Here is a 25,361-nt window from a genome sequence, read left to right as displayed (position 1 = left end):
CTTGGTTACTTTTTCATTGATTTATTTTTGTTATTGGCTGGAATTTGATGAGAGAAGATATATATTTTCAATGCAATGTTTATCTGTTACCATGATTACTTGTTGTTGATAATTTCCATTTAGATTTAGGAAAACCTTATGGAATACATGTTTTATATCAAAGTTCAAAGTTGAAAGCCACATGTTCTATGGAAGTTCGAAAAAAGAAAAGAAAAAAAAGAAAACGTTCGAATTCGAATTCAAATAACTGGATAACAAATTACCTTGTGTGTGTGAAAGTCGAAAACCAGAGTTTGTTGCTGGTCAATAACAATACCAGATAAATGTTAAAAATAAACGTGTAAGTGCTTTTTGTTTGGCACGTTGTAGATCATCATCCGTACCCCAACAAGATAATATCGGTATCTGATGATGATTATGATTATGATGATTCGATATTGATGATGTATCAATGATTGCAATCAATTCAGCCCAATATTGATATTGATTTAATTGTGATTTTTCTGGATGTAAAATACAATTTGTTTGACAATGAATAATTTTAGCCATTTTTTGTATAAGATTATCAATATTATCAATAATATAATTATCACATAGATATTTTTGTATGAAATTTTCAATATCTTCTTCTTCAGGTATTAATTGTTGAATTTCATTGAAAATTTTTTCATTTTGATGAATTTTTTTAAAAAATAAATAATGATTTGATTGTAATTGACGATTTTGTTCACGGTTTTCTTGAAAAGCAATAATTTCATTACGAAGATTAAATGTTGAACCACCATTATCATTATTTTGATCATTTTTATTCAACGATGTATTTTTCGGTATACGATCCAAAATTTCATCAACTTTATCCAAATGTTCATCACGCAAAACGGTTAGCATTTTTTCAGCTGCTTCACGTTTTGCTGATTTTTTTGATTTTCCAACACCACAAATAACCAAGTTCATATTTTCAATACGACATTGAAATGTAAATAAACGTTCATGTGGTAGGCCGGATGATTGAACTTCTTCATAGATTGGTGGATGCCAATGTTTTTTCATACAAATTTCCTGTAATTTTCCTATGGGATTTTCTAATTCTGACCATACAGCCGCAGCAGCAGCAGCATTATTACCCGGCAATTGTCCTTGTTGTTGTTTATTGTTTCGTTCTTGATGATTTTGATTTTGATGATTTTGTTGTTGTTGCTGCTGTTGATCACCATTAATAGATAATCCGGTTAATTGTTGATTCAATAAATCAATATTATGTTTATTTTCAATAATATCCAATGATTCATCAACATCTTTTAAACTTTCAATAATTTGATTACGATCTTCTTTGATAACAATATTTGGATCATTGAATAATTTTAAAATCATTTTTTTCGCAGCTAAATGTTTAGCTTTTTTCTTCGATTGTCCTGATGCTTCTTCCAAATGTTGATTAACTTGTACACGAAATGTAAATGTTGGTAAATGTACTTGTCCTTCTCGAGATAATAATGTATAATCAGCTTTTGTATTATTATGTATACAAATTACATGTAATAATGATATTGGTGTATCCATTTTTTATAAAATAATTAAATAAAACTTTTTAAAAAAACTTTAAAAACAAAATTTTTAAAAACACAAAACATTCGATCGATTTCACTCGATGTTTGATCACAAACACATGATGATAATGGCATGACTAACGCCATCTAGGGTTTTATGTTTTTCTTTTCAATAAACGTCCTATTTGTACGGTTTCAGCGCGAGATGAGCGCGTTTTTTTCCATTTTTCGTATTTGATTTGATAAAAGTTTTTTTTCATTTGAAATTTTCAATGTTTTTCATTTGGAAAAAACAATAAAAAAATGGATAAAGAATCAATCAAACGTCAACATATCGTAAATATATTGAAAAATCTTAATTTCGAATCATTTTTGAAAAAATATTCACCAAAAACTGTTATAACAAGGTCGGTAAAATTATGGTTTTTTGTTCGTTGTTTTTGAAATTAATAAATCTTTTTTTACAAATAGCCAATCATTTGATAAACTCACGACATTACAATTCAATTTATTTTGTTATTTTCTTTTTTTTCGTATAAATCCGGAATCATGTCATTTACGTTTTCGTGGTGTATTTCCATCACGTGATGTACAACAAGAATCAGAATTTCGTCGTCTGGCCATTGAAACTATTAATGATTTTGCTGATCGTAATCAAGAACGATTGATAAAATTGAAAAAAATCCCTGCCATACATTATCAACGTTTATCTGGAATTGTTTTTGTTGAACAAATGTTTAATTTAGCACTTTTTGCTTTATTCAAATATACTTCAAAACAAAAATTTCAATCAGCCACCAAAGAATTGAATGAATTTAATGATTCGATTGATAAACGTGAAGAATTCGTCCGACAACAATCTATTGATGAATATCAAAACGAACTAAAACAATCGGAAGAACAAATTTGTTTGTTCATCAAAGATTATCAAGAAAAAATCACTGAACTAAATTCCAAACTATCGAATTTACATGAATATGGTTGTTCATTGAATGAATTGAAAATTATAAATGAAAATTTATCGATAAAATTATCAAAAATTAATGATAATTTACAAAAAATGTTATTACATTGGAATGAAATTCTTTCATCAAATGAATCGATTCGTTCGTTGACAAATAATCAAGATCAATCAAATTTGATAAATTTATCAACAACATTCATCTGGAATCTTAGTGAATCGATGAAAGAATTTGAAAAATTTGTTCGAATTGATAAATCGAATGCAACGAAATGGTTACAAACATTCGAACATTTCAGTCAATTAAATGAAACTGTTCGAAAAATTGAAACAAAATTACAGGAAATTTCAAAAAAATTTGAAAAAATTGAACAAGAAAAAATGGAAATATTATCCAATGATTTGGTTAAACAAATTGGTAATCATATTGAAAATTATGTTGAAAATTTATTAAATTTAAATTTTCAATTAAAAATTGATTATTGATGAGGTAGAAAAATGAAAATAAAATGAATTTTTTTGGTTGATTTTTACAAAAATGAATCGAATGATGGTTGTTTTGACTTAGATGTTTTTCTGGTTTTTTTGATCTTTTCGATGAACAAAACGATCACAATGAACGTCCACGCCAACGTTTTCGTCGTTCACCAAGACCATCCGATTGGCCATCATCATTTTCATCGTTGCCATTCTGCCAATTTGATGATGATGACGATAAATATTCATCCAAATTTTTTGTTTCAACATAAATTTGTTCATAATTTAATTGATTTTTACGTCCTTTTATCTGTATCATAAATATATATTGTCTTCCTGGTTGTAATTTTTTTATCTGTTGCATTATTAAATCATTATTGATACGTTTTTGTGTTCGATATCTGTGCAGGTTTTGGGAAAAAAATATTTTTTTTACAAAATTGAAAATTTTCTTGAAAAATTTTTTTACACAAACCTTCGACAAAGAACTTTACGTGTTGGATATGAATGTTCATTTTGATAACGATCATTCCAATAAATCATATCATCTAAATCATTATTTTGACTAGAACTTTGTCTATCAATTGTTGATGGCGGTGGTGATTTAATTTTTTGACAAAAATTTTTCGATTCTTCAAAACTATGACCATATTTTGCATCACGTTGCAGTATACAATATGTAACACGTTCATCGGGTGATGCATTCCAAACCAATGTTATTGAATCACATTGTTTTAATGTTTCCATTACCTAAGTGTTTTTATGGTAGAAAAAAAAGGATTATCATTAAAACAACAACAACAATGGTAAAATCTTACCCGAATAGATTTATCTTGCGGTAGACGTGGAAATGGAAATTTTACCAATGAATTTGTCAACAACATAATCATACTACGTGTTTGCATCGAAGAAACAGTATTCAATTCAATAATTAAATATATCAAACCGGTATTAATGATTTGATAATTTGAACGAATCGGTACGTTGATTTCAATTGTTCGTGTTTCAATAATTTCATCGAAAAATAAAATTGAATTTTCATTCGATGGAAATGGATTATCCTCTTCTTCATCCATGATATCATCATCGTTGATTGAATTGTCAAAATTGTCCTGACGATGGCGACGGCGATGATGGTGATGACGTTTTCCTTGTTGTCGTCGACGTCGCCGCCGTAATTGATCAAAATAATTTAATGAAATTTCTTCAACATTCAGTTGTATTGGTCCCAAACCCGAACAAGGTTGAATATAAATATAAAGTTTTTGCGGCTGCTGTTGATCGTTGACATTCAATGATGATAATATGGGTAGTTTGAATAGAAAACGTTTACGATATTGATTTTTTGAATCTAAAAATATTCCTGTAAATAAACTATCATGTAATAATGGTAATGATGATTTTTCTTGCCAATTTTTCTCTTGTTGTTCTTGATGTTGTCGATGATAATCAATCAATGTAAAATTTGTTGTCCAATATTTGGATTGCATTTCACCATTCGAATGTTTCATATTTCGAACAAAAACATCAACAAAATACAATTGTTCAGCGAGTAAATTATTTACAAATATTTTTGTTTGATTCGAACATATTCGAATCGAACGATCTGATTGAACAGGAATCTGTTCGATTGAACATTTATCATTGTAACGACGATAATGATTACCATCATCTGTTGGTTGTTGTTTGGTAATCAATAAACAATATTTATAATTTTGATCAATAATGGTAGATGCCGGAGAGATTGGAATTGGATTCCACCAAATTTCAACGGCTGAAGATTGATTTGTAGAAGTATTTTTTGATTCGATTTGTTTAATCATTATTGATGCAACTGGTGGTAATATAGGATACGGAGAAGAATTTGCCATTGAATTCAGATATAATTGTAAAAGAATATCATCATCAGATTTCTTATAATCATCATCGTCTTTGTCAAATGGAAATTGTTGCAATTCCAATTGAATAATATAAAGACCTGGTTGAAAAACAATTCCATTTCCGAATGTTATTCGAGATTGTTGTTGTTGTTGTTGCAATGTTGTTGGCGGTGATGATGAATTAATCAATGAATGAAATAAATATTGTTCTAAAACTAAAAGTTTTCGATAATTCCGAGAACGTTTTGATAATTTACGATTAATCATTCGTGACCATATTCGATTTGTTTGATGATAATTATTATTATTATCGGTATTTGATCGACGACCAATTTTACGTTTTTGAACTATATTTCAACAACCAGGTATAAGGAAAGGTAGAAATGGATTTTTGTGCTCAGGAAATCAGGATTTTTTTTTTGTTTTTTGAAAAAAAAACTTACATTTTTTAATTGTTTTTAAATTGATAAAATATAATTCAATGTGGATGGTTGGTGGTGGTTGTGGTTGTTGTTTGTTATCGTTTGGACCATCACATAATGATACAGTCAAGGAAATATTTTCCATTCGTTTTGATATTTGAAAATATAGCCTAAACATTTAAGTAAGTAAAATCAAGTAAACATTTTGGTTTTTTCAATTTTTTTTTTTGATTTTGCGATTGTTTTCTAGGAAAATTGCATAATCAAACATCAAAGAAGCAACAACAGAATATTGCCAGGTTTCTCTTTCGAAGAATTTCTCAATGTTTTTTTTTGTTGAAATTCTTGACTTTTCTGGCGTTCAATAACTTGGCAAAAGTAAAAGAAACGAAATCCACAATCACCATAAACAAAATGTCAATCTATTGAATCAAAATCAAAGATTTCAACAAAAAAAAAAGATTTCAATGTAAAAACATATTTTATTGAGAATTTTGGCAAAAGATCGATTCTATCGAAAGCAAAGAACCAGAAAAAGAAGAAAACAAAATTCATAAAGTTATTCGAAAAATTTTTTTTCGTTTTTGTTGAAAAACTTTCATTAATCATCATCAAATCAAATCAAGCTCGAAAAAAATTCAAATTTTCTCAAAATTCAAATTTTTTCTCTCCGTAAAGGCAATCGATTATCGTTAATTAGCGAAAAAAAAAACAATCGAAAATCTTTTCACGCAAAATTGAACAGAAACAAGCAAAGTTTTTCGAACGATTTTTTTTTCTTGGCATCCATACAAAATAACCCGTAAATTCACATTCATCGTGTGTGATGTTTGTAATGTTAAAAAATGCGGATATTGTTCTTTTTCTCTATTCGTTTTAATCGAGCCACAAAATTTTTTTTGTTTTTTTGTTTCACACTAATCATCAACAAACATCTAAAAATTCAATTGAATCATAAAATCATCATAAAAATCATCATTAAAAAAAAACGAATTTAGATCATCATCATTTGGTTTATTCTATCGCTCGTTCGTTCGGTTTGATAAAACTTGTAAATGATATTACACAACAACAACAACGACATAATGATGATTCATATGCGAAAACACCAACCAACGGAAAGCCAACGAAAATAACCAACCAACAACATCAGTAGAATCAAGTCGGCAAATAATAAGTGTAATAATCTTTGAATGGGCCCAACAGAAAAAAAAAACATTAACAGAAAATTGAAAGTTCAAAGTGATAACTTTGATTCCACAGAAAAAACAAATGCGTATATGTGTACAGCAGAATTAGTATTTTCTGTATCCAGTTTGTTCATTTTGATTTTATTTTTAGAATATACACTGATTTGGGAAGAAAAGAAAAATAATAATTATCACATTTGACTGATAATCAACTTTTGTGTACGATGCCGCCACTGTGTAATGTGCGCTCAGGGTTAATCAACTTGAACCTCAACGAATCGGATTAAAAAAAACCGAACTAACGAACCTCAATTTAGACAACTGAAAAGATGAAGAATCATGATTTTCCGATTACCGGGGAAAAGGATTAAAAAACGGGAAATATTTACCTTTCAATTTTTGATCCATGAATAATTAGATCTTTCGTCTGATCGAATGGTAATTTTTGTTGAAAAAATTCTTGTTGCTTCTGTTGTTGTTGTTGATTATCGTCGTCAACATCAATATTATTCGATAGTTTATCATTATCGAAATGATATGAATTTTTTCGATGGATAAAATTCAATTCATTCGAATGAACCAGAATAAATTCATTGGATAATGTGAATATGATTAAGTAGTAGATGATTACCGGTGATTGAATCATTTTGTTGGTCACAATTTTGTTGTTAACACATTTTTTTTCAAAACACGAAAAATCAGAAATCAAGAAAATCAGAAGTCAAAAAACAGAAATCAAGAAAATCAGAATTGAATCTAGATCAACATTCGCAACAAAGCAATTCGTTTGGTTGGTTGGTTGGTTGATTTACGGCCAAAGATGAAAATGATGAAATAAACAAACAGCCAGCATATTCGGGTAAGCATCATTTTATGATCATTAAACTAAACAAATGATGATGGTTATCATCATTATTACCACGACCAACCGACAATGATCATCAATGATTGGTTGAATGAATGAATGAATGAAAAAACCACCCCACCAATTTAGTTAACTGCTACTACTACTACCACCACCACCCAATTTAACATTTAACAATTCGATGTAACCGATGTAAAAGAAAAAATTTATGTCGGATGATGGATTCGTCTGGTGGTGGTGGCGGTTATTCTTGACGATAATGAAATTCAGAATGAAAACATTGAAAAAGTTCCCATGGGCAAAATTGATTTTAATCGATTGTTGTTAATAAAATGGCCAGCCATTAAAAAAAATTATTTTAACCCAGAAACAACATTCCGAAATTGTTGAGAATTTTCACCGAAATGAAAAAAAAAATCAAAAATAATAATAATCGGTTGTCGGTGTTAACCTTTTCGTTTTTTTTTTTGTTTTCAATTTTATGACCCTATTTACAAAACGAAACAAAAAAAAATTCCAAACAAAACTTCCATGTCAAAGGTAATAATCATCATCAAGCGAGAAGAAACAGAAACAAAAAAGGTGTTGAAACTAACAAGTTATCCGGTCGGTAGAGAGAGAGAGAGAAATGAATGAGACCTTGGGGTCTGTTGATTTTAATTTTGTTGATTTTATTATCGTTTTTTTAAAAAAATTTCAATTTCTAGGTTTTTCATTTCATTCACAAGAAAACAAAGTGCTAGTTGCTGGGTGTGATGAAAGCTACAAAAAAAAACGTTAATTGATTTTTTGGTTCTGGTGTTTGTTTTATTGGGAGAAAAAAAAGAAATTTCAAATTTTCTCGCCTCTCTAACCAATCAAAATAATAAAGTTATTTATGGAACACAACAAGGTTTGCACGTCATCCTTTTCGTGTTAAATATTTTTTTTTGTTTATAAATTCACATTTTTGGTTGGTCGATTTTGTTTGGCGAGAATTTTGTCTTGTATAACCTAATATTCATTTAACCCTGAAGTTGAACGAAATAATGAAAAAAAGAAATTTTGATATAATCAAATGGGCGGCTTGATATGTTTGATGATCTTGATCTTAATCGATCAACACAAAGTAACCTGACAATCAATAAAAATGAAGTTTTGATGATTCAGAAAAAACTTTTTTTCCAAAAGTCATTTCGGCCAAGAGAGAGAGAGTGAGCAAGGTCTTTATTGCATAATGATAATCATCAAAGAATTTTGTTGGAAAAAAATTCCAATTCCAATTCTATTCATACATCTATGGTGGTCTTTTTTAATGAAATGAGATTCTTGAATTTCGTTTAATGATGATGATGATGATTTCAATTGAAAGAAAAGAAAATTCACAAAATGAAATAGAAAATTCGTGACCATGTTATGATAATAATAAGATTCAGGTATTTATGCAAAACAAAAAAAGGAATATTTAAATTTGAAAATTACTTTGATTTGTCATTTGCAAGGTGAATGAATGATGATGATGATAATTATGGAGTGGTAATGTAGACCACACACACATCAAGATAATCATCATCATCATTATCATCAACTTTGAACGATACACGTGTTTATCGTTTGAAAATGAAAAATTCTATTGAATTTTGAAAAGTTGACTGAATTTCTTTTGAAAAAAAAACGAAGAAGAAAAAATGAAATAATTTAATTTGAATTTGAAATAAAATTTTGATTGGAAATTTGTCATCAAAATCAGATTGACAAATTGGTTGGAAAAAATATGCTTCCGTATTTGTGTGCTGATACCGTTTGTGACATCGTACAACAAATCCGATAATGTTCTAATTGATTTTTGCTTTTTTCGTTCATTATCTTGTTGAATGGTAAAAAGTGACTGGTACGAACAAATTAAATTAAATTGAATTAAAGGTTTTTTTTTGATTTTCTTACCTGATTTTTTTTCGGAGAAAAAAAAACAAAAAATTTTCAAAAAGAAAACATTCGATCGAATGAATTGAAAACATTCGAATAATGTCGTTACATTTGTCATGCGCAAATCGAATTGACAATGGTTTACCTCAATTGTCATGCGCGAATCGAATCGAATTCAATTTCTCTTTTCGGTTTTTTTCTTTTCTGCGGAAGGAAACTTTGATTTTCAATTTTTGATTTTTTTTTGATGGAAAATTTGTCAACTTTACGATGAATGTTTCATAATGTTTGAAAAACTTGCTGAAACAACATCAATCAATCAATCAATCAGTTGATCAACCAATCAATCAATCAATCAATCAATCGAAAAAAAATCATGATTCTTATGGTATTTATGGTAGATGCATGGTGGTTATGGTGGTGGTGTTTAATGTTTAGTTTTGGTTCGATTGGTTCATCCGAATATTCAAACAACAATAATAATGATTTATATTCTCGAACGAATAATTATAATAATAATAACGACGATCGTAACCAGAATCCTAAAAATAATAATAATGATTCATGGATTATTTATTCATTTCAATCATTTGATCATAATCATAATCGAAATCCATTATCATCATCATTGGATAAACGTGAAGAAAAAGATTCGGATATAAGATTAAAGAATTTTAATGATCAAATGAAAAAAAATCTAACATCATCCGAAACATTATTATATCATGGTTATATACCACCGGTTAATCATCTTGAAGATCCAATTAATAATAACAATGATAATAATGATGATAAATTACAAGAACCTACCACCGAATCTTATTATTCATCTATTTATAATGATATTTTAAAACAAAATGATTCGGAACAAAATATTGGCAATGATGATCAACAACAACAACAACAACAAACAACAAAAGATCCACCTGATTCAATACAAGATCTTTTAGAACCAGCTGAAGCAAGAAGTACAAATCCTACGGAAGAAGATGATCCATCGGAAGATAATCGATCGAATCCACAACCAGATGATGATGAAGATTTTGGACCCGATCCAATCGATGAAGATGATGGTAACAATAATGATGATAATAATGGTGAAAATAATAATGGTAACAACGGTGATAATAATGATAATGATCAATCGACAAAAATCAATACAATGATGGATAATGATGATCCAAATTCATTAAATGGTAATTATGGTTTATGGTTGTTGTTTTTTGGTTAATTAAAACAAATTTTAATCCTTTTTTTCATTTAAAAAACAAATCTAGATAACCATATGATAAGACGATCTGATACGGATGATAATGATACGGATGATAATGATTCAGATGATTATTCGGATGATGAAGAAGATGATGATAATGATGATGATGATCGTGCTGAAAGTAATCGTGATGAAATAATGCTCGATGATGATGATGATAATCGTAATAATAATAATAGTAAAGAAGATGATGATGATGATGATGTTGATCGTGATGATTTTGGTGATAATGGTGAAACACAACAAATTGTAAGTACACAATCAATTGATTCTGGAATTTTAAAAAATCTAAACTTTTTGTTGTTGTTAACAAAAATAGGATTCTGAAATTATAATGCCACAAATATTTTTATGGAATAATCCGGTTGAAACATTAAATGATGATTCGGATGAACTAACCGGTGAAAAAGATGATGATTTTAATCTTGATGAAACACAATTTGATCAAGAATATCCTGATATGTTAGATCCACAAGCTAGTAGTCAATCATCATTGGAAACATCTGCAAGTGAAATTAATCAAACATTACAATTTCAACCAAATAATCATCATTCGAATCCGAATCTAAAAAATAATGATGATAATCAAAACGTTGATCAAAATAATAAAACAACAAAAATTGAAGAAATTGTAGCAGCCACAACAACAGGTGAAACAATTATTATTAAATAATTTAAAAAAAAATAAACCTGATCAATCAATTATCAATCAATAAATTAAAAAGCAATAATTTTTTGGAACAAAAAAAAATATAATAATAATTTTTATTTTATAATAATTTTGTAAATATAAAGAGAGAAAGAGAGGCATATTACAGTTATAAATCGAAAATCGTCAAGATCGTTATCATCACATCGAGCAAATATGAAAATTGAACAGGAAAAAAAATTCAATTTTTGGAAAATTAAACAAACAAAAAAGACATAAAATAAATTAAAAAAAAGGTTTGGATTGCGTGGGTAATTACAAATATATCATCAATCAATCAATCAATCGATCGATTACAATTACAATTACAATTATAAATTATTGAAAACAAGATGATGATCATCATTTAGTTGGTAATGATGATGATTGTTGCATTGATCCAGTTTGATTATTATTAGTATTTTCCACTGAATTATTATTTACTAATAATGGTTGTAAACATTCTTGTATAATTTTTACACCTTTCAATGTATAATGTATCAATTGTTCTAATGAACTACTTAATTGTAATTGTAAACCAGCTTCATGATCAATTTTTTGAAAAAATTCTTTACATTCATTTTTAGATTGATTTGTTTCAATCATTGATTCGGATTTTATCCAAAGATCATTTGCTGAATATGATTGTTGCAATAGGAATAGTTGCCTAGAAATATAATTCATCATTTGTATTGGTACAGACATTGTTGATGATGATGATTGATTTGATAAACTATTTGATGATGGTGGATTTTGACAAGAATTAAGAATTTTTTCATGTGTTTTAAAAAATTGACCAATCATTTCTTTATTTTCATGTATTTCACGATAACGCATCCGGGTTAAACGTGAATTAATTAATGCTTGACAACGATATGATAATACAGTTAATTTTAAATCAATTAATTGTAATTGTTCTTGATTTGTAAATAATAATAATGTTGATGGACGATTATTTTGTTTAGATAATTTTGCTGTTGCAACTTTTATCAATTGTAATGTATCACGATATAATTGATATGCTTTATCTATTTCTGATTCAATACGTTTTTGTTCCATAATTAAACCAGATTGTATAAAATACATTGATGCTTCAATATATTGTAATATTTGTTGTTGTGGTATTTTTATTGAATCTGCTTTACGTTTTAATGTTCTTGCCATTGATTGTGCTTCTTGTTCGGTTGAACATAATGGTGAAAATGATCTTTGTGTTGTTGTTGTTGTTGATGAATTATGATGATAATAATTATGTTGATGATTATTATTATTATTAGTAATATGTGGTGATGTTCGTAATGAATTATTAATATTATTTATAGGTATTGATACCGGTAATGATGATGATGATAAAGTGGATGATGATATTGGTGATGGTACCTGTTGTTGGCCATATTGTTGTCTTGATGAATTTCGTCCTTGTGAATTTTCTACGGGTTTATTAAGTTTGCTGTTCGATGATGATAATGTTGGTGCGGATGTTGTTGTTGTTGTATCAGATATTTTATTGATTTTATTAGCCACTTTTAATTGTGAACCAGCAATAGATTTACCATTTAAATTTGATAATTTTTCATTATCCAAACGTTGTTGTGTGGATTTTTGTTGTTGTTGTTTTTTCAAATCTGATTTAGAATTTCTTGATGATGATTGCGATGATGGTGGTGGTATTGGTGATGATGATCGCATTCGTTGTTCATGATTTAAATGATGATTACCATTACGATCAATATGTGGTATACGATTTAATTTTGGTAATTCTATCGATACAATAAGTGATTTTTGACCTAAATTATCAGAATTATCTACTTTTCGATTATAAGAATTATTCAATGATGGTGAATATCGTTCAGAATTTTTCGATGATGATTTTTTATTTATCGTTGTTGTTGTTGTCGATAAACGATTATTATTTGATTTAGAATCATTTAGCGAATGACTAGCGGCTGCTGATAATGAATTATCAGCTAAACGTGAAGATTTATTTGGTGGTTGTTGCTGTGCTGTCGATGATGATGATAATGGTGGTTGTGAAAACTTTTCCTTTCTTCTTTTAACATCTTTCCATGTATTATTTTCATCATTTAGACGATTTTTTTGCTGCTGTTGTTGTTGTTGCTGCTGCTGTAATTTTAAATCATCTGCAAATTTCGCTGGTATTTGTAATGATTGTTGTTGAATCATAGGTGATGATTGTTTCTTTTTATTTATTTTATTATTTGATGATGATAAAATTGCTTCTTGATATGGTGAACATTTTGATGATAATGGTGGTGGTAATGATGGTGGTACAATACGATGATAATCTTGTGATTGAACAGGATTCATTATGGATGATTTTGAACGATCATTATTGATGATTGATTTTGATTCCACTAAACGTTGACGATCATTTACAGAAGATAACGATTTTAGTTTTGTTGTTTTATATAACGATGATGATGGTGATAATTCAGAATCCATATCATCATCATCATTACCATCACCATCACTATTATCATTGATTAATTCACCTTCTTCCATTTCATCATCATCATCATTTTGATTTGATTTTCTTATTGAAAATGATGAATCATTTGACAATTCTAAATCATCATCATCTTGATGAACGGAATTCTTTGATCCAGTTCTTGAATATGAATTCTGTTCATCATCCGATTGATTACCATGATCAACCAAATCATTATCATCAGATGGAATATATTTTAAATCATCATCATCATCATCATCAATAATATTCTTCCTATGATTGATTTTTGAGCTAGAATTTTTTCTTTTCAATTTTGAATGTTGTTGTTGTTGACGATGATTTTTATCCATTGATTTCGATTCATTTTTATTTCGAATCTTTAAATCTTTTTGATTATTATTTAATAAATCTTGATTATTATCGTTGTTGTTGTTGTTGCTGTTATGAGTATCTTTATTCGTCGTCGATGATGATGATGATGATGATGAATAATCACCCGGTGGTAAAAAATTATCTAAATCCCATTTATGTTCTTCATCATCATCATCATCATTTGGATCATTATTCATCACCATTTTTGTTGCTTTTGATGATTTCAAACGTGAATCAATAATTTTCTGTTGCTGTTGATTATCACAATTATTTGCTGATTTATGTCGTCGTTTTGTTTTATTCATCATTTTTGATTCCAATAAACCATCATTTGAATCTTTTCCCTGATCATCATCATCGTCGTCGGATGAAGACGACGAAGACGAAGAAGAAGAAGAAGAAGATTCGGATGATGATTCTTCACCATCTTCTTCTTTTTGATCATCATCATCATTTGAAGATGATTCTTCTGATGATAAATTAAATGATTCTTCTTCTTCTACTTTATTATGATTTTCTAATTTATTAGATTTTTTCTTTGTTTGATCCAATATTTGATTCTGTAATATTGAATATGGTGATAATGATGATGATGATAATATCTGTTGCTGTTGAGTATTATTTTTCATTGAATTATTACTATTTTCATTATATAAATCATCTAAACCTGTAATCGGTTTTGATGGTAATATTAAACCATTATTTGGTATCATTTCGGCAAATATTTCCTGTACACGACGACGATTAAATTCATTTCGTGATATACCGACCAAATTTGGATTTATACAATCCGAATTATTTATTGAATTTGTTAGAAATGGTAAAAATTTACCAAAATCACCTAATGTTGATTTAATTTCTTTGGTTGTATCATCTTCACGTTCTAATCGAACTGGGTCGGGAAATAATGAATGTGATTGTTTATCGGATTGTTGTGAATTTTTTTGCTGTAAATCTCTTCCACCAGTGTGATGTGGATGATGACCAATCGATGATACATTAACCGATTGATGATTATTTTGTTGTTGCTGTTGTTGTAATGCTAATGCTTGTTGACGACGTTGTTCACGTTCACGTTGTCGTTCACGATCACGTTGTGTTGTTGTTGATGATGATGTTATCATTGATGATGGATTTGTTGCGGATGATGCGGATTGTGCCGCTGTTGATGATGATGATGATGAAATATTTGTCAATTGATGATGTGCATGCATTACTGAATTGAATTGAATGATTGAAAATGGGAAAAAGAAAAACTTGAATGATATTCGAAGAAGAAGAAGGTTCTGGGGGTGACAATCGTTGGTTTTTTTTTGTAAAAACAAAACCTTAATTTAAAAAAAAAGAAAAAGAATTTTTATTTCATTAAACAACTTGTTGAATTTACAATTCAAAACAACAACACTTACCGATTCTTAATTCTTGTTGTACATCAACAAACAAACAACAAAACAAAACAAAATGCCCAAATAACAACAACAACGAAGAAAATTAAATTTCTCAATAGAAAAATAGAATGAAAGAAAAGCTCGATGATTGATTGATTGATGAGTGATGTTTATGTTTCAGTGAAAAATTTTTTTGTAAATATTCTTTGTTGGATATCACAAATTGATAATGATGATGATTGAAAGAATTTAATTTGAAGAAAAAGAATTTTGTACGAAATATTTTGTTGGTTGGTTGGTTTTTTTGAAGAAAGAATTATTTTATCACTGAATGCATTTGTTATTATCCAGAATACAGAATAACTTTGTAGAATAAATGATTGTTAAAGAATTTGAAAGTTTCCATTTTTTTAAAAAATCTTCAATGACCCTTTCTTCTCATTTTTCGCTCTTTATTATTTTGGAAATTTCGTCAAAATGAGAGCGAACGGCAAGAGGTGAGGACGAACTTGATCGAAAATTTAGGTCATATTTTTGTTGTTGTTGTTGAAAGGGTATCATCATCAGGTCATTTTCAATTTTTTTTCGTGCTTTATTCTTCTTCATTTATCATCGCCATTTTGATGTTTGATTCAAAGGAAAAAAAGGAATTTTTAAAAAGATTAAACAAATCAGGAAAAACAAAAACTAACCTGATGATTCTGTTTTTCTTGAATTCAAAAACAAACAACAAAACAAAAACAAAACAAAAACAAAGCTTAATTCTTTTTACAATCCGAGCAGCAACAAAAAATTTAACAAATTTTCCAGCTAATCGGATCAACAAAAAATCAACAATTTCAAATCAAATCAAACAAGTACCATAAACACATGATTCGTTCGATTCCACAACAAAAAAAAACACTCTAACATAAAGCGAGGGTAGACATAGGGAATTCGAATGTTTTTTTGCTTGGTTTGGGAAAAAAGAAGGAAGATACAGAAAGGGTGAAAGACAATCAATTTTTGATTTAAAAAAAATAAGAACTTAAGAATGGAAAATGAATCAATAAAATAAATCTTTGATGATAATGTTGATGATCAGTTCATCATCATTTTTTTCATTTTTTTTTCATTTTTTGGTATTTTGCCTGGACACATAAACATCAACAACAACGTCAACAGTAAACAAAAATACAAATACACAGTGTATATCGGTAATTTTTTTTTGTGGTAGTGGTTGATAAATACGTGGGAACAGCCACAACATGCCACAGTGAATACAGAAAAACATGCAAACACATCATCATCATCATTTTGGATTGGAAGCAAAGTAATGAATCGAATGTTTTTTTCTGTGTGATAAAATGGGCTAATCATAAATAATAGGACAGAAAATTTTACAGTTTTGTTTTTGTTTTTTGGGAATTTGGATTTTGTTTTTTTTTTTGTTTTTTTAAAGAAATTTTTTGTTTTTTTTCATTTAAATTCTTTGCCTTTGTTATCAATTTTGTTTTTTTTTGTTTGTTTGTGATAAAGTAATCAATCGAAATTTCCATTTTGGAATTACATCGCAAATTATTAAGCAACAACAACAACATTCGAATCACCTGATTTGATCAACTTTTTTCCAAATAAAGAAATCAATGTAAGTAACCAGAATCAAAATCAAAGTTAATTTCAGCCAAAAAAAAAACCCGCAATTTTTGTTTGTTTATTTCTGGTTTGATTTGTAAATCGATCCATAATTTTCTTATATTTTCATAAATAAATAAACGAAAATGATTCCAACCGATGACAATAACGATGATGATGATGATGGATCCACACCCTTAGCTAATGATTAAATAATGTTTATTAATAAAAAAAACAACAACAACAACAAGGAAACCAGGAAGAATATTCTGGATTCTGTTTGGTTTTTTATGTTCTGGTTTTCTATAGTTTCACCAAACATTTTCTCATTTAGTTCTGACCAAATCCTTAATAATGATAATCGAAAACCAAACCAAATGAAGGTCGTTATTTTTTTTTTCGTTTCGTTTCTTTCAATGTCAATGTTGTTTTCTTCTTTTTGATTTTCGTTATCCGGAATCATCATCAAAAAAAAAAAAAAAAATTCTACTCAGTGATCATGATGGGTTGAAATAGTCAAAACAAACAGTCAAAATAGACCAATTCCGGATATTCTTGATTTTCGGAAACAAAACGAATTTCTTTCTTGATGACATTAATTTATTCTCCCAAATCATTCATTCGTGTAAAGATTATTCTTGAATTTTTTTTTTCATTTTAAATTACATTTGACACTTGTGAAAAAGAAAAAATCTTTTCTGGACCGATGAATATTCTGAGAATTGAATTTACGAAATAAAAAAAAAAGAAAAGAAAAAATCCAGCCAAAAAATTCCGAAACGAATCAATCACACATTTCTCATTGATTCTTTCTCTGGACTCTCTCTTGATTCTCTCGATTCTGGAAATATGTTTTTCCCCCACCCCCAGAATTTTCGAAGCTGCAAAAAATGAAAATCGATTTATCTCACAACAACAATATCGAATCATCATCAAATGGATGTCTGTATGTTTTTTTGGTGATTATGTTGATTGAATTGAATATCACTTCACAGTCAATATGTGATTACCGAAAAAAAAAGAAATGAATGGCTGAACGGTTGAATGAAATGAAAAAAAAATCAAATGAATCGAAACAAAAAAAAACCGAAATTGAATTTTATTGAATTGAAATGAATTGATGAAATATCGATTTCTCATTAATTTTTTCATTCCCCCTCACTCGCATCTTTGTCCATTCTGATTCTGATTCTGTAGCACAAGAATTTATTCCAAGAAGCAGAAGAAGAAGAAAAGTTTCTGTTTCGAGTCAAAAATTCTGATTCAAAAAAAAAGTGTAAAAGTGTAAGGGGTGTTTTGGAGAAACTTTTCAGAAATCATCGATGATTATCATAATTTGATTTTATGGAAAAGTTTTTTTTTTGTTTTGGTTTTCCCCGATTAACTTTAAAAATTTAAAAAAAAATTTAACCCCTCCCTCCCTCTCTCACACAGAATTCCGTTAACAACACCAAAAAAAACCAAACCAAATCAAGCATTCATTCATTGCGTTTCGTTTATTCAATTTTTTATTCCTGAATTTGAAACGAAACGGAATCGAAAAAATTGATAAAAACAAAATTTTCTGCTTGAGATATTTCATTCAAGCAAATCTTGTAATGATGATGATCATCATCATCATCATTTTTTCCAATTTCAAAATGGTTACATCTTTTTTTTTTTGGCGACATACACTGTCGAAATAGAACACAAAGAAAGAGAAATGGATAGATCGGTTATAATAGCGTAAATGTGAATGTGATTGCAAGCAAAAAAAAACTCTTGAATTTTGATTCCTTGATTCTTTGGATTCTCTCGATTCTACATGGAGAGAAAGAGAGAGAATCCAAAATAGATAAAAAATGACTATTATTGATCATACCATACATAGAATTTTATAGAAATCAAAGTGAATTACAGAATTTTCACAGAATATCACAGAATCAAACGAGAAAAAAAAATGAAAAATTCCGAATGTCAATTTCATTGTTGTTGTTAATGTCGGGTTTTTCATTCATTCAAAAATTTCGTTTCGTTTCGTTTCTGGTTCGGTGGTATGTTTATTATTCTTGTATTCGATGATGATGATGGTGGTGGTGTGTTTAGAGAGATAAATTTTTGTTGTTGTTGTTGTTGTTTTGAATTTAAATCATGACCAAACAACAACAACAACAACAACCAAATGAAAATGTATTCTATTCATTTTGTTTTGAATGTTGTTCAATTTTGGTGTTTGGTGTAAATAATAATAATAATAATAATATTCTTGACATATGGAATTATGAGATTAATAATATCATTCTGTTTATTCTGTATTCTGTATTCTCTCCGTGTGTGTGTGTTTACATACACAGATTCTGTTGAATAGAATTGAAAAAAAAATATTACACAAGTTTTTTTTTTGTTGTTGTTGTTGTTTTTTTTAAATAATGAAAAAAACTTTGTTGTTGTTGTTGTTGTTGTCGACGAGGACAAAGATTTGTTGTTGTTGTTGTTGTTGTTGTTGTTGTAATCTAGTCATTTCATTTTTACGAAAATGAAATATCGATACATTTGGTCGAAACACCAAACATGCATGTCCACAAATGATAATGTTTTTTTTTCTTTCCTTGGAAAACCAATTTGTTTTTGAATTTCGTTTCGTGGACATTGTGTGTGGACACATCGGTATCAGACAGAATATCGAAAAAAGAACAACAAAAAATTCATTCAATTTTATAGAAAACTTCTTTAGAATATATTCTGCAAGAATATTCTTCTTTTTCTTATTCCTAATGACATTTTGACCATAGAAAAAAATGAACAACATTCATTCATTCATTCATTCATTACCATAATAATAATGATAATGGTTATCATCTACAAAAAAAAAAAACAAGGAAGAATCCCAAAAAATCAAATGTAAATCAAATTTTCTCATCATCATCATCATCAATATCACTTTGAGAATAATTCAATAGTTTTTTTATGCAACAAAAAGAAAAAAAATTGTCTAATTGGATTTTGTTGTTGTTGTTGTTTGTTTGTCTGATCTTTGATTAAACTAAACTTATTATTTTTATTATGTGATTTCAGATTAATTCCGGGAATATTTCCGGAAAATTACCGGATAATAATAATGATGATGACCATACCTTTATTGATTTTTCTTCTTCTTTCTTTTTTTTCCTCTTCTTCTCAGGTAATGATGATGATGAGGAGGAAAATTCAATGTTTTGTTTGGTACCCGAGTGTTTCACTTGTTTCCTCGTCGTCTTCTACAAAAAAAAAAAAAATATACATTCGTTCAACTCAAAAGATGGCGATACCATTTTCTCTGTGAAAATTTTTTCACAGAAACTTTTTCTTCCCGAAAAACTTTTTCATTCTTTCATTCATTTAGTGTTTTGTCTAGTGGCTTCCTTCTGGTTTGATGATGCTTTGCAGAGTTTTTTTTCTTATTTTTTTGTTGTTTTTCGTTTTTGCATTTTTGAATGAAGAAAAAAAAACCAAAACAAAAAACCCTAATAAAACGGTTCATTAAGTAGATAATTAATGATAGTTTTTCTTTCTTCTTCTTCATCCATTTGAATTTGGTTATTTTCAAAATTTCGATTGAATTCATTTTTCATATTCCGTACACTTCACATGGTGAACATTTTTCTTCTTTTTTTCGGGTATTTTTTGAATTTAAATTTATTTCCCGAAATGAATTCCGTATTCTAATGTAGGGAAGGGTTTGAGTAGTGTAAATGAAACGAAAGCAAGTAAGGAAGGAGAGAGAAAGAACAAAAATCAATATCAAAAGAATTAAAAGGAATCTGAAATCGATTGAATTGGAAGAAAAAGAATTTCAAATGGCCCTTTTTCAAGAAAATTCCCGAAATTCTTTGTACATTTTTCAAAGAATTTTTTTGATTAAAATTTTTAATTTTTCTGAATTTTTCTAATTTCAAATTTATTTAGAAAGAAAGACGACTATATTTATGGTTTTTTTTTGTAATTAAAATTACAAATAATTATGGCTCAAAATTATAATAAATTTACAATTTGGTTACGTTTATTATCGATATTATTAATATTTTTTGCATCAATATTATGGTTATTATTTTTGGTACAAATCGTACGACCTGATATCAATGATCAAATCGACGTGGATAATCAGCAAAGGTAAATTTACAAAAATTAATTTCTTTACCTGTGCCTCGCTGCTTTTTTGGCGAAATAGGGAAAACTTTAACAAAAATCTTGCATAATTAAGTGTTATTCGGGTGGAAATAGCATCAGCTAATAAAAATTGCTTGTAAGACTTAACACTTTGTTGTTTTTGTTGCCTCAGGAAATCTTTCCGAAAAAGAATGAGATGATGATGATGTTTAACATAAGGGAAACATTCCTGATTAACCTTTTTCCACCACAAGTGTTTAACTTTTGTTTCCTTCCTTTCTTTTCTTTTTTTTTTGTTCTTCTGTGAATGTTAAAATGTTTCCAATGAAAATGTAAAAGTTTTTCATTCTTGAATTTGTTTTTGGGCAAACTTTACTTTTTTTTTATTGTTTTTTTTCCTTCAAAAGCGAGAGAGTATAAAAAACTTTCCCGAAAGTTTGAAATCAAAATAAAATTATCGATTTTTTTCCATTTTCTCACATTTTTAGCAATGAAGCCGAATCCAATGTTTCCGGAAATATTCCCAATGCAGATGATGATGATGATGAAAAGCCAATCATTGTTTTAGCATTTCCAAGCAACATTAAACAATTAAAACATTTAGCACGGATATTATCATTTTATTCAAAAAATCATTCAAATTATGTTTTTGTTTTATTTTGTTCTGCATATTTATTTAAACAAACATTTGCAATACCTGGTTCAGTTTTTTTGGTAAGTTTTTTTGAAACAACTATCGATTAATTTTCAATCGATATAATCGATGTTTTTTTTTTCCTTTCGGAAACGATGATGCTAATTAAATGAATGAATGAACGAACGAATTCTTTCCAGCAAACATCGAGCAAAATTAGGTTATCTTTTACATAGGGAAAGATGAATGAAAGGAAAGGAAAGCAAATAATTCTTTCTTTACCATAAAGTAATTTGATATGTGAATATTCTCTGCAGAATATGAAAAAAACAAAAAAAAATGAACGTAATTTATGCTTTCAAAATATGCTTGCGGCTCAATATATTCATATGAAGAGAGAGAGAGAGAGAGAGAGAGAGAGAGAGAGAGAGAGAGAGAGAGAGAGAGAGAGAGAATGGTTGATAATGATAATTCATATATAAAATGAGATCATTCAAGTTTGTTTTTTGTTGTTGGTTTGGTTTGGTTTGGTTTTTATTTTTGCCAAAGGTTTTACTATACTGATGCTGTTGCTTTATGCTAATTGTATTTGTATTTGGTGTATCAAATTTTCTTTCTTTTAATTTTTTTTCAGGGTTTTTTTTTGTTGGATGAAGAAAGTAATAAGATTATTTTCCTTTTCTGGTTGTCGATGATGATGATAATGTTATGTGTGTGTGTTTAACCAAGTTATTTATTTACAGCGATATTTCATTTTTGGGTTATTATCGTTAAACCAGAAAAATAACCAGAAAACCAGAACCAAAAAAAATTATTCATTTCAATTCTCTCTATTTGGGTTTTTTGATTAACGGATATCGATTTTTCATTGCGAAAATAAAAACGCAAATTTTTTCTTCAAGATGTTATCGCTGAAATATAATCTTTTTTTCATTCTTTTTTCTCATTTTCATTCTTTTTTTTCATACAGAATCTACTTGCCGGTGCAATATATAATGTTTGGATTGGTTTTCCACTTTGTTGCCTGTTAACTGCTTGTGGTTCAACATTATGTTTTTTATTATCCAAATATTTTGGTCATTATTTATTGGAATATTATTTCCCCGAAAAACTTGATTATTTTCAAAAAAAATTTATCGAAAAACAACAAAAAAATGGTAATCTTTTTTGGTTATTAATATCATTACGTTTATTTCCAATAACACCAAATTGGTTTCTTAATATTGCGTCACCAATTGTTAATATACCATTATCGTTATTTTTTTTATCAATTTTATTTGGTAAGTTATTTTCAACTATTTCTACTCAAACTAAAAAAAAATCAAAAAAAAAAAATAAAAAATTTGTCAATAAAAAACATATACAGGGGGAATGTTTCGGGAAAAAAAGTCCCGAAAAAATTTCCCATTTCGTTTCTCTCTCTTTTTTTGTCCGATTCTAATTCTGATTTTTTCTTTTGAATTTTCGTTTCGATTATTATAGGTTTAATGCCATATAATTTTATTTGTGTACAAACTGGATCGATATTATCTGAAATAAATTCAATGAATGATATATTTACAATCAAAACATTTATATTATCTTTATTCATTGCATTTTTGGTTGCATCATCAACATTATTGAAGAAAAAGATGAAAAAGACGAAGATGATGATGATGATGAAGAAGGAAGAAAATTCAATCACCGATACAAGTATAGCCAAACATAATGATGATGGTGGTGATCATCATCATTTTGGATCGAAACTAAAATCGAATTGAGAATTAATATTGATTGGGGGAGTTGTGGTGGTGAGGGGGAGTATGGAGGATGGAGAGATAGAAAAAGAAAGAAGATTCACAAAAAATTCTCCCTGTTTGTTTTTTTTTCGGAAAGATTTCTCATTATCGAAAACGACGACAACAATGAATCGATGAATCAATCGTGTAAATGAATCAATATGATGATGATGATGATCAACAAAAAACATGGACATTCTTCTCGATCGACAAACACAACATTCACACACACACAACATAGCCATAAATATGTGTGAACAATAAGATTTTTTTTTCAATGAAAACCAGAAAGATTCCCTATTTTTTTTTATATTCTGAAGAGAGATTACAAATCTTTTTGCTGTTTTTGCCGCTTTTTTTGTATATCAATATTGTCATTGAATTTTTTTCTATTTCATAAAATGTTTGTATTTAACACTGAACACACTGAACACAAAACAAACGAAAAATACCCGAAACAAACATTTTGATGGTTGGTCCATCGGTTGGTTTATTGTCTGTTTGGATCATCATGATTTGAAGATTGATTTAATTTGATTAACATTTTTTTTTCATTCATTCATTTCTCTCTCTCTCTCTCTCTCTCTCTCTCTCTCTCTCTCTCTCTCTCTCTCTCTCTCTCTCTCTCTCTCTCTTTGTGTTTAGCATCATTTCATATTGTTTTGGCTGTTTTTATTTTCCATGTTAAGAATCGTTACAATCATCATCATCATCATCATCATCACACTTGAATTTTTTTTTTCCCACAAAATTTTCTCCTTTTTCAAATGAATAAAAGAATCTCATTTCATTTTTCTATTGGATCTTTTTTTTCATCATTATTATTACAACAAAAAAAAAGATTTTCTTCTCTCTCTCTCTCAATGAATGAAGAATTTGTTTACTATCAAATTATGATTTAGTTGAATAATGTTTCGTTTCGTTTGTTCAATTTTCATTTTGTTATTTGGTTTGATGATGATGGTGGTCAGTCGCAACGAAAATTTCATTTTCATTTTTCCATATACCATTCTTGTTAATCAATTTTTTTTTTTTTTGATTGATTCTTTCTTCATCTTTTCTCTTCTCCCTTCATCTGATGTTCTGGAATATTCTTGTTTCTTCTGATTCTTTTTTCAAGAGTTTCTTTATTTGATTGAATTATTTCGCAACATTGGAAATGTATATAGACTTTATTTTTTTCCATTCAACAAATGTAGTTATTTTTAAGGAAAATGTTTATGGTAAAAAGGGAGAAAAACAAAAATTTTTCAAAAGAAATTTTCAAAAAAAGTTTTGTTGTTGCTGGAATATTTCCGATTATTATGTAACCAAAAAAATGGAAAAAATAAAATAAAAAATTCTTTTTCTTTTCCTCATTCTGTTTTCTCAACTTTAAAACTACGAAAAGTGTGTATATTGACAAATCGTTTTTTTTGTTGTTGAAGAAAAAAAATGAAAATTCCGTTTTTTTTGCCTTAGAGTTTTTGATCGATTACCATCATACTCTCGATTCTTTTAGTCTTCTTATTCACTAAACTTATTCAACAACAACAACAACAACAAAAACATGCCAACAACAACAACAACAACAACATAATTCAAGTTTAAATGTTTTTTCTTTCTCTTTTTAAAGCAGTGAAAAGAAATTCAACTTTTTGTTGTTGTTGTTGTTGTTGTATAAAGATTACGTGATTCTGTAGGTTTTGTTTATTCGTGTGTTCTGTGTGTGTGTGGTGGGTTGGTTGGTTGGTTGAAAATGTCACTTGATTTTGTTTGTTTGTTTGTTTGTT

The 25,361-nt window shown here is 28.3% G+C and overlaps 6 protein-coding genes across 10 annotated transcripts; 3 read left to right on the top strand and 3 right to left on the bottom strand.

The window, feature by feature from the left end:
- Positions 1–64: 64 nt before the first annotated feature.
- On the bottom strand, positions 65–1,672 carry LOC113797736 (uncharacterized). The gene is made up of 2 exons (XM_027348164.2): positions 264–1,672; positions 65–186 (listed from the first exon to the last, which is right to left on the bottom strand). Exon 1 carries the CDS (start codon positions 1,558–1,560, stop codon positions 304–306), a length of 1,257 nt encoding a protein of 418 aa, XP_027203965.2. The 5' UTR covers positions 1,561–1,672; the 3' UTR covers positions 65–186; positions 264–303.
- LOC113797737 (uncharacterized) lies at positions 1,654–3,331 on the top strand. The gene is made up of 2 exons (XM_027348165.2): positions 1,654–1,954; positions 2,019–3,331. The coding sequence occupies exons 1-2, from the start codon at positions 1,851–1,853 to the stop codon at positions 2,992–2,994; spliced, it is 1,080 nt and encodes a 359-aa protein (XP_027203966.2). The 5' UTR covers positions 1,654–1,850; the 3' UTR covers positions 2,995–3,331.
- Positions 2,931–7,260, bottom strand: LOC113797735 (uncharacterized). The gene is made up of 5 exons (XM_027348163.2): positions 6,867–7,260; positions 5,309–5,457; positions 3,804–5,212; positions 3,461–3,735; positions 2,931–3,386 (listed from the first exon to the last, which is right to left on the bottom strand). Exons 1-5 carry the CDS (start codon positions 7,121–7,123, stop codon positions 3,119–3,121), a joined length of 2,358 nt encoding a protein of 785 aa, XP_027203964.2. The 5' UTR covers positions 7,124–7,260; the 3' UTR covers positions 2,931–3,118.
- LOC113797757 (uncharacterized) lies at positions 7,195–11,270 on the top strand. 2 transcript variants are annotated; one of them, XM_075822237.1, is made up of 4 exons: positions 7,195–7,336; positions 9,579–10,443; positions 10,525–10,769; positions 10,840–11,270. In XM_075822237.1, the coding sequence occupies exons 2-4, from the start codon at positions 9,624–9,626 to the stop codon at positions 11,191–11,193; spliced, it is 1,419 nt and encodes a 472-aa protein (XP_075678352.1). In that variant the 5' UTR covers positions 7,195–7,336; positions 9,579–9,623; the 3' UTR covers positions 11,194–11,270. The 2 variants fall into 2 exon arrangements, with proteins under 2 accessions (XP_075678352.1, XP_075678353.1); XM_075822238.1 differs by having other exon boundaries at positions 7,227–7,336; positions 9,649–10,443.
- Position 11,271: 1 nt separating this feature from the next.
- LOC113797756 (uncharacterized) lies at positions 11,272–16,608 on the bottom strand. Of its 4 annotated transcripts, none has more exons than XM_075822234.1 (4): positions 16,300–16,608; positions 16,131–16,147; positions 15,460–16,038; positions 11,272–15,378 (listed from the first exon to the last, which is right to left on the bottom strand). In XM_075822234.1, exon 4 carries the CDS (start codon positions 15,262–15,264, stop codon positions 11,572–11,574), a length of 3,693 nt encoding a protein of 1,230 aa, XP_075678349.1. In that variant the 5' UTR covers positions 15,265–15,378; positions 15,460–16,038; positions 16,131–16,147; positions 16,300–16,608; the 3' UTR covers positions 11,272–11,571. The 4 variants fall into 4 exon arrangements, with proteins under 4 accessions (XP_075678349.1, XP_075678351.1, XP_075678348.1 ...); XM_075822236.1 differs by having other exon boundaries at positions 15,460–16,035; XM_075822233.1 differs by having other exon boundaries at positions 16,131–16,608.
- A 249-nt stretch (positions 16,609–16,857) lies between these two features.
- LOC113796455 (transmembrane protein 41A-like) lies at positions 16,858–24,385 on the top strand. Its single transcript, XM_075822239.1, has 5 exons — positions 16,858–17,065; positions 20,977–21,180; positions 21,666–21,891; positions 22,782–23,091; positions 23,294–24,385. Exons 2-5 carry the CDS (start codon positions 21,032–21,034, stop codon positions 23,569–23,571), a joined length of 963 nt encoding a protein of 320 aa, XP_075678354.1. The 5' UTR covers positions 16,858–17,065; positions 20,977–21,031; the 3' UTR covers positions 23,572–24,385.
- Positions 24,386–25,361: the final 976 nt, after the last annotated feature.

This window comes from Dermatophagoides pteronyssinus, unplaced genomic scaffold (assembly GCF_027571235.1).
Source record: "Dermatophagoides pteronyssinus isolate colony J.1.1.1.1 unplaced genomic scaffold, Derpt_VIB-CSIC_2022.12 sq0016, whole genome shotgun sequence".
Classification (NCBI taxonomy): Eukaryota; Metazoa; Arthropoda; class Arachnida; order Sarcoptiformes; family Pyroglyphidae; genus Dermatophagoides; species Dermatophagoides pteronyssinus.
The sequence above is the reverse complement of the archived record's forward strand: the minus strand, read 5'-3'. Positions and strand labels throughout refer to the sequence as shown.

Bases quoted from the DNA above. Each gene is read 5' to 3' on its own strand.
- LOC113797756 (XM_075822233.1), bottom strand. From the start codon at position 15,264: ATGCATGCACATCATCAATTGACAAATATTTCATCATCATCATCATCA.
- LOC113797735 (XM_027348163.2), bottom strand. From the start codon at position 7,123: ATGATTCAATCACCGGTAATCATCTACTACTTAATCATATTCACATTA. The intron at 5,213-5,308 runs GTAAGTTTTTTT...GTTGAAATATAG, and splicing joins TTTAAAAACAATTAAAAAAT to TTCAAAAACGTAAAATTGGT. The intron at 3,736-3,803 runs GTAAGATTTTAC...AAAAACACTTAG, and splicing joins CGCAAGATAAATCTATTCGG to GTAATGGAAACATTAAAACA.
- LOC113797736 (XM_027348164.2), bottom strand. From the start codon at position 1,560: ATGGATACACCAATATCATTATTACATGTAATTTGTATACATAATAAT.
- LOC113797757 (XM_075822237.1), top strand. From the start codon at position 9,624: ATGATTCTTATGGTATTTATGGTAGATGCATGGTGGTTATGGTGGTGG. The intron at 10,444-10,524 runs GTAATTATGGTT...AAACAAATCTAG, and splicing joins TGATCCAAATTCATTAAATG to ATAACCATATGATAAGACGA. The intron at 10,770-10,839 runs GTAAGTACACAA...TAACAAAAATAG, and splicing joins ATGGTGAAACACAACAAATT to GATTCTGAAATTATAATGCC.
- LOC113796455 (XM_075822239.1), top strand. From the start codon at position 21,032: ATGGCTCAAAATTATAATAAATTTACAATTTGGTTACGTTTATTATCG. The intron at 21,181-21,665 runs GTAAATTTACAA...TCACATTTTTAG, and splicing joins GACGTGGATAATCAGCAAAG to CAATGAAGCCGAATCCAATG. The intron at 21,892-22,781 runs GTAAGTTTTTTT...TTTTTCATACAG, and splicing joins TACCTGGTTCAGTTTTTTTG to AATCTACTTGCCGGTGCAAT.
- LOC113797737 (XM_027348165.2), top strand. From the start codon at position 1,851: ATGGATAAAGAATCAATCAAACGTCAACATATCGTAAATATATTGAAA. The intron at 1,955-2,018 runs GTCGGTAAAATT...TTTTACAAATAG, and splicing joins CCAAAAACTGTTATAACAAG to CCAATCATTTGATAAACTCA.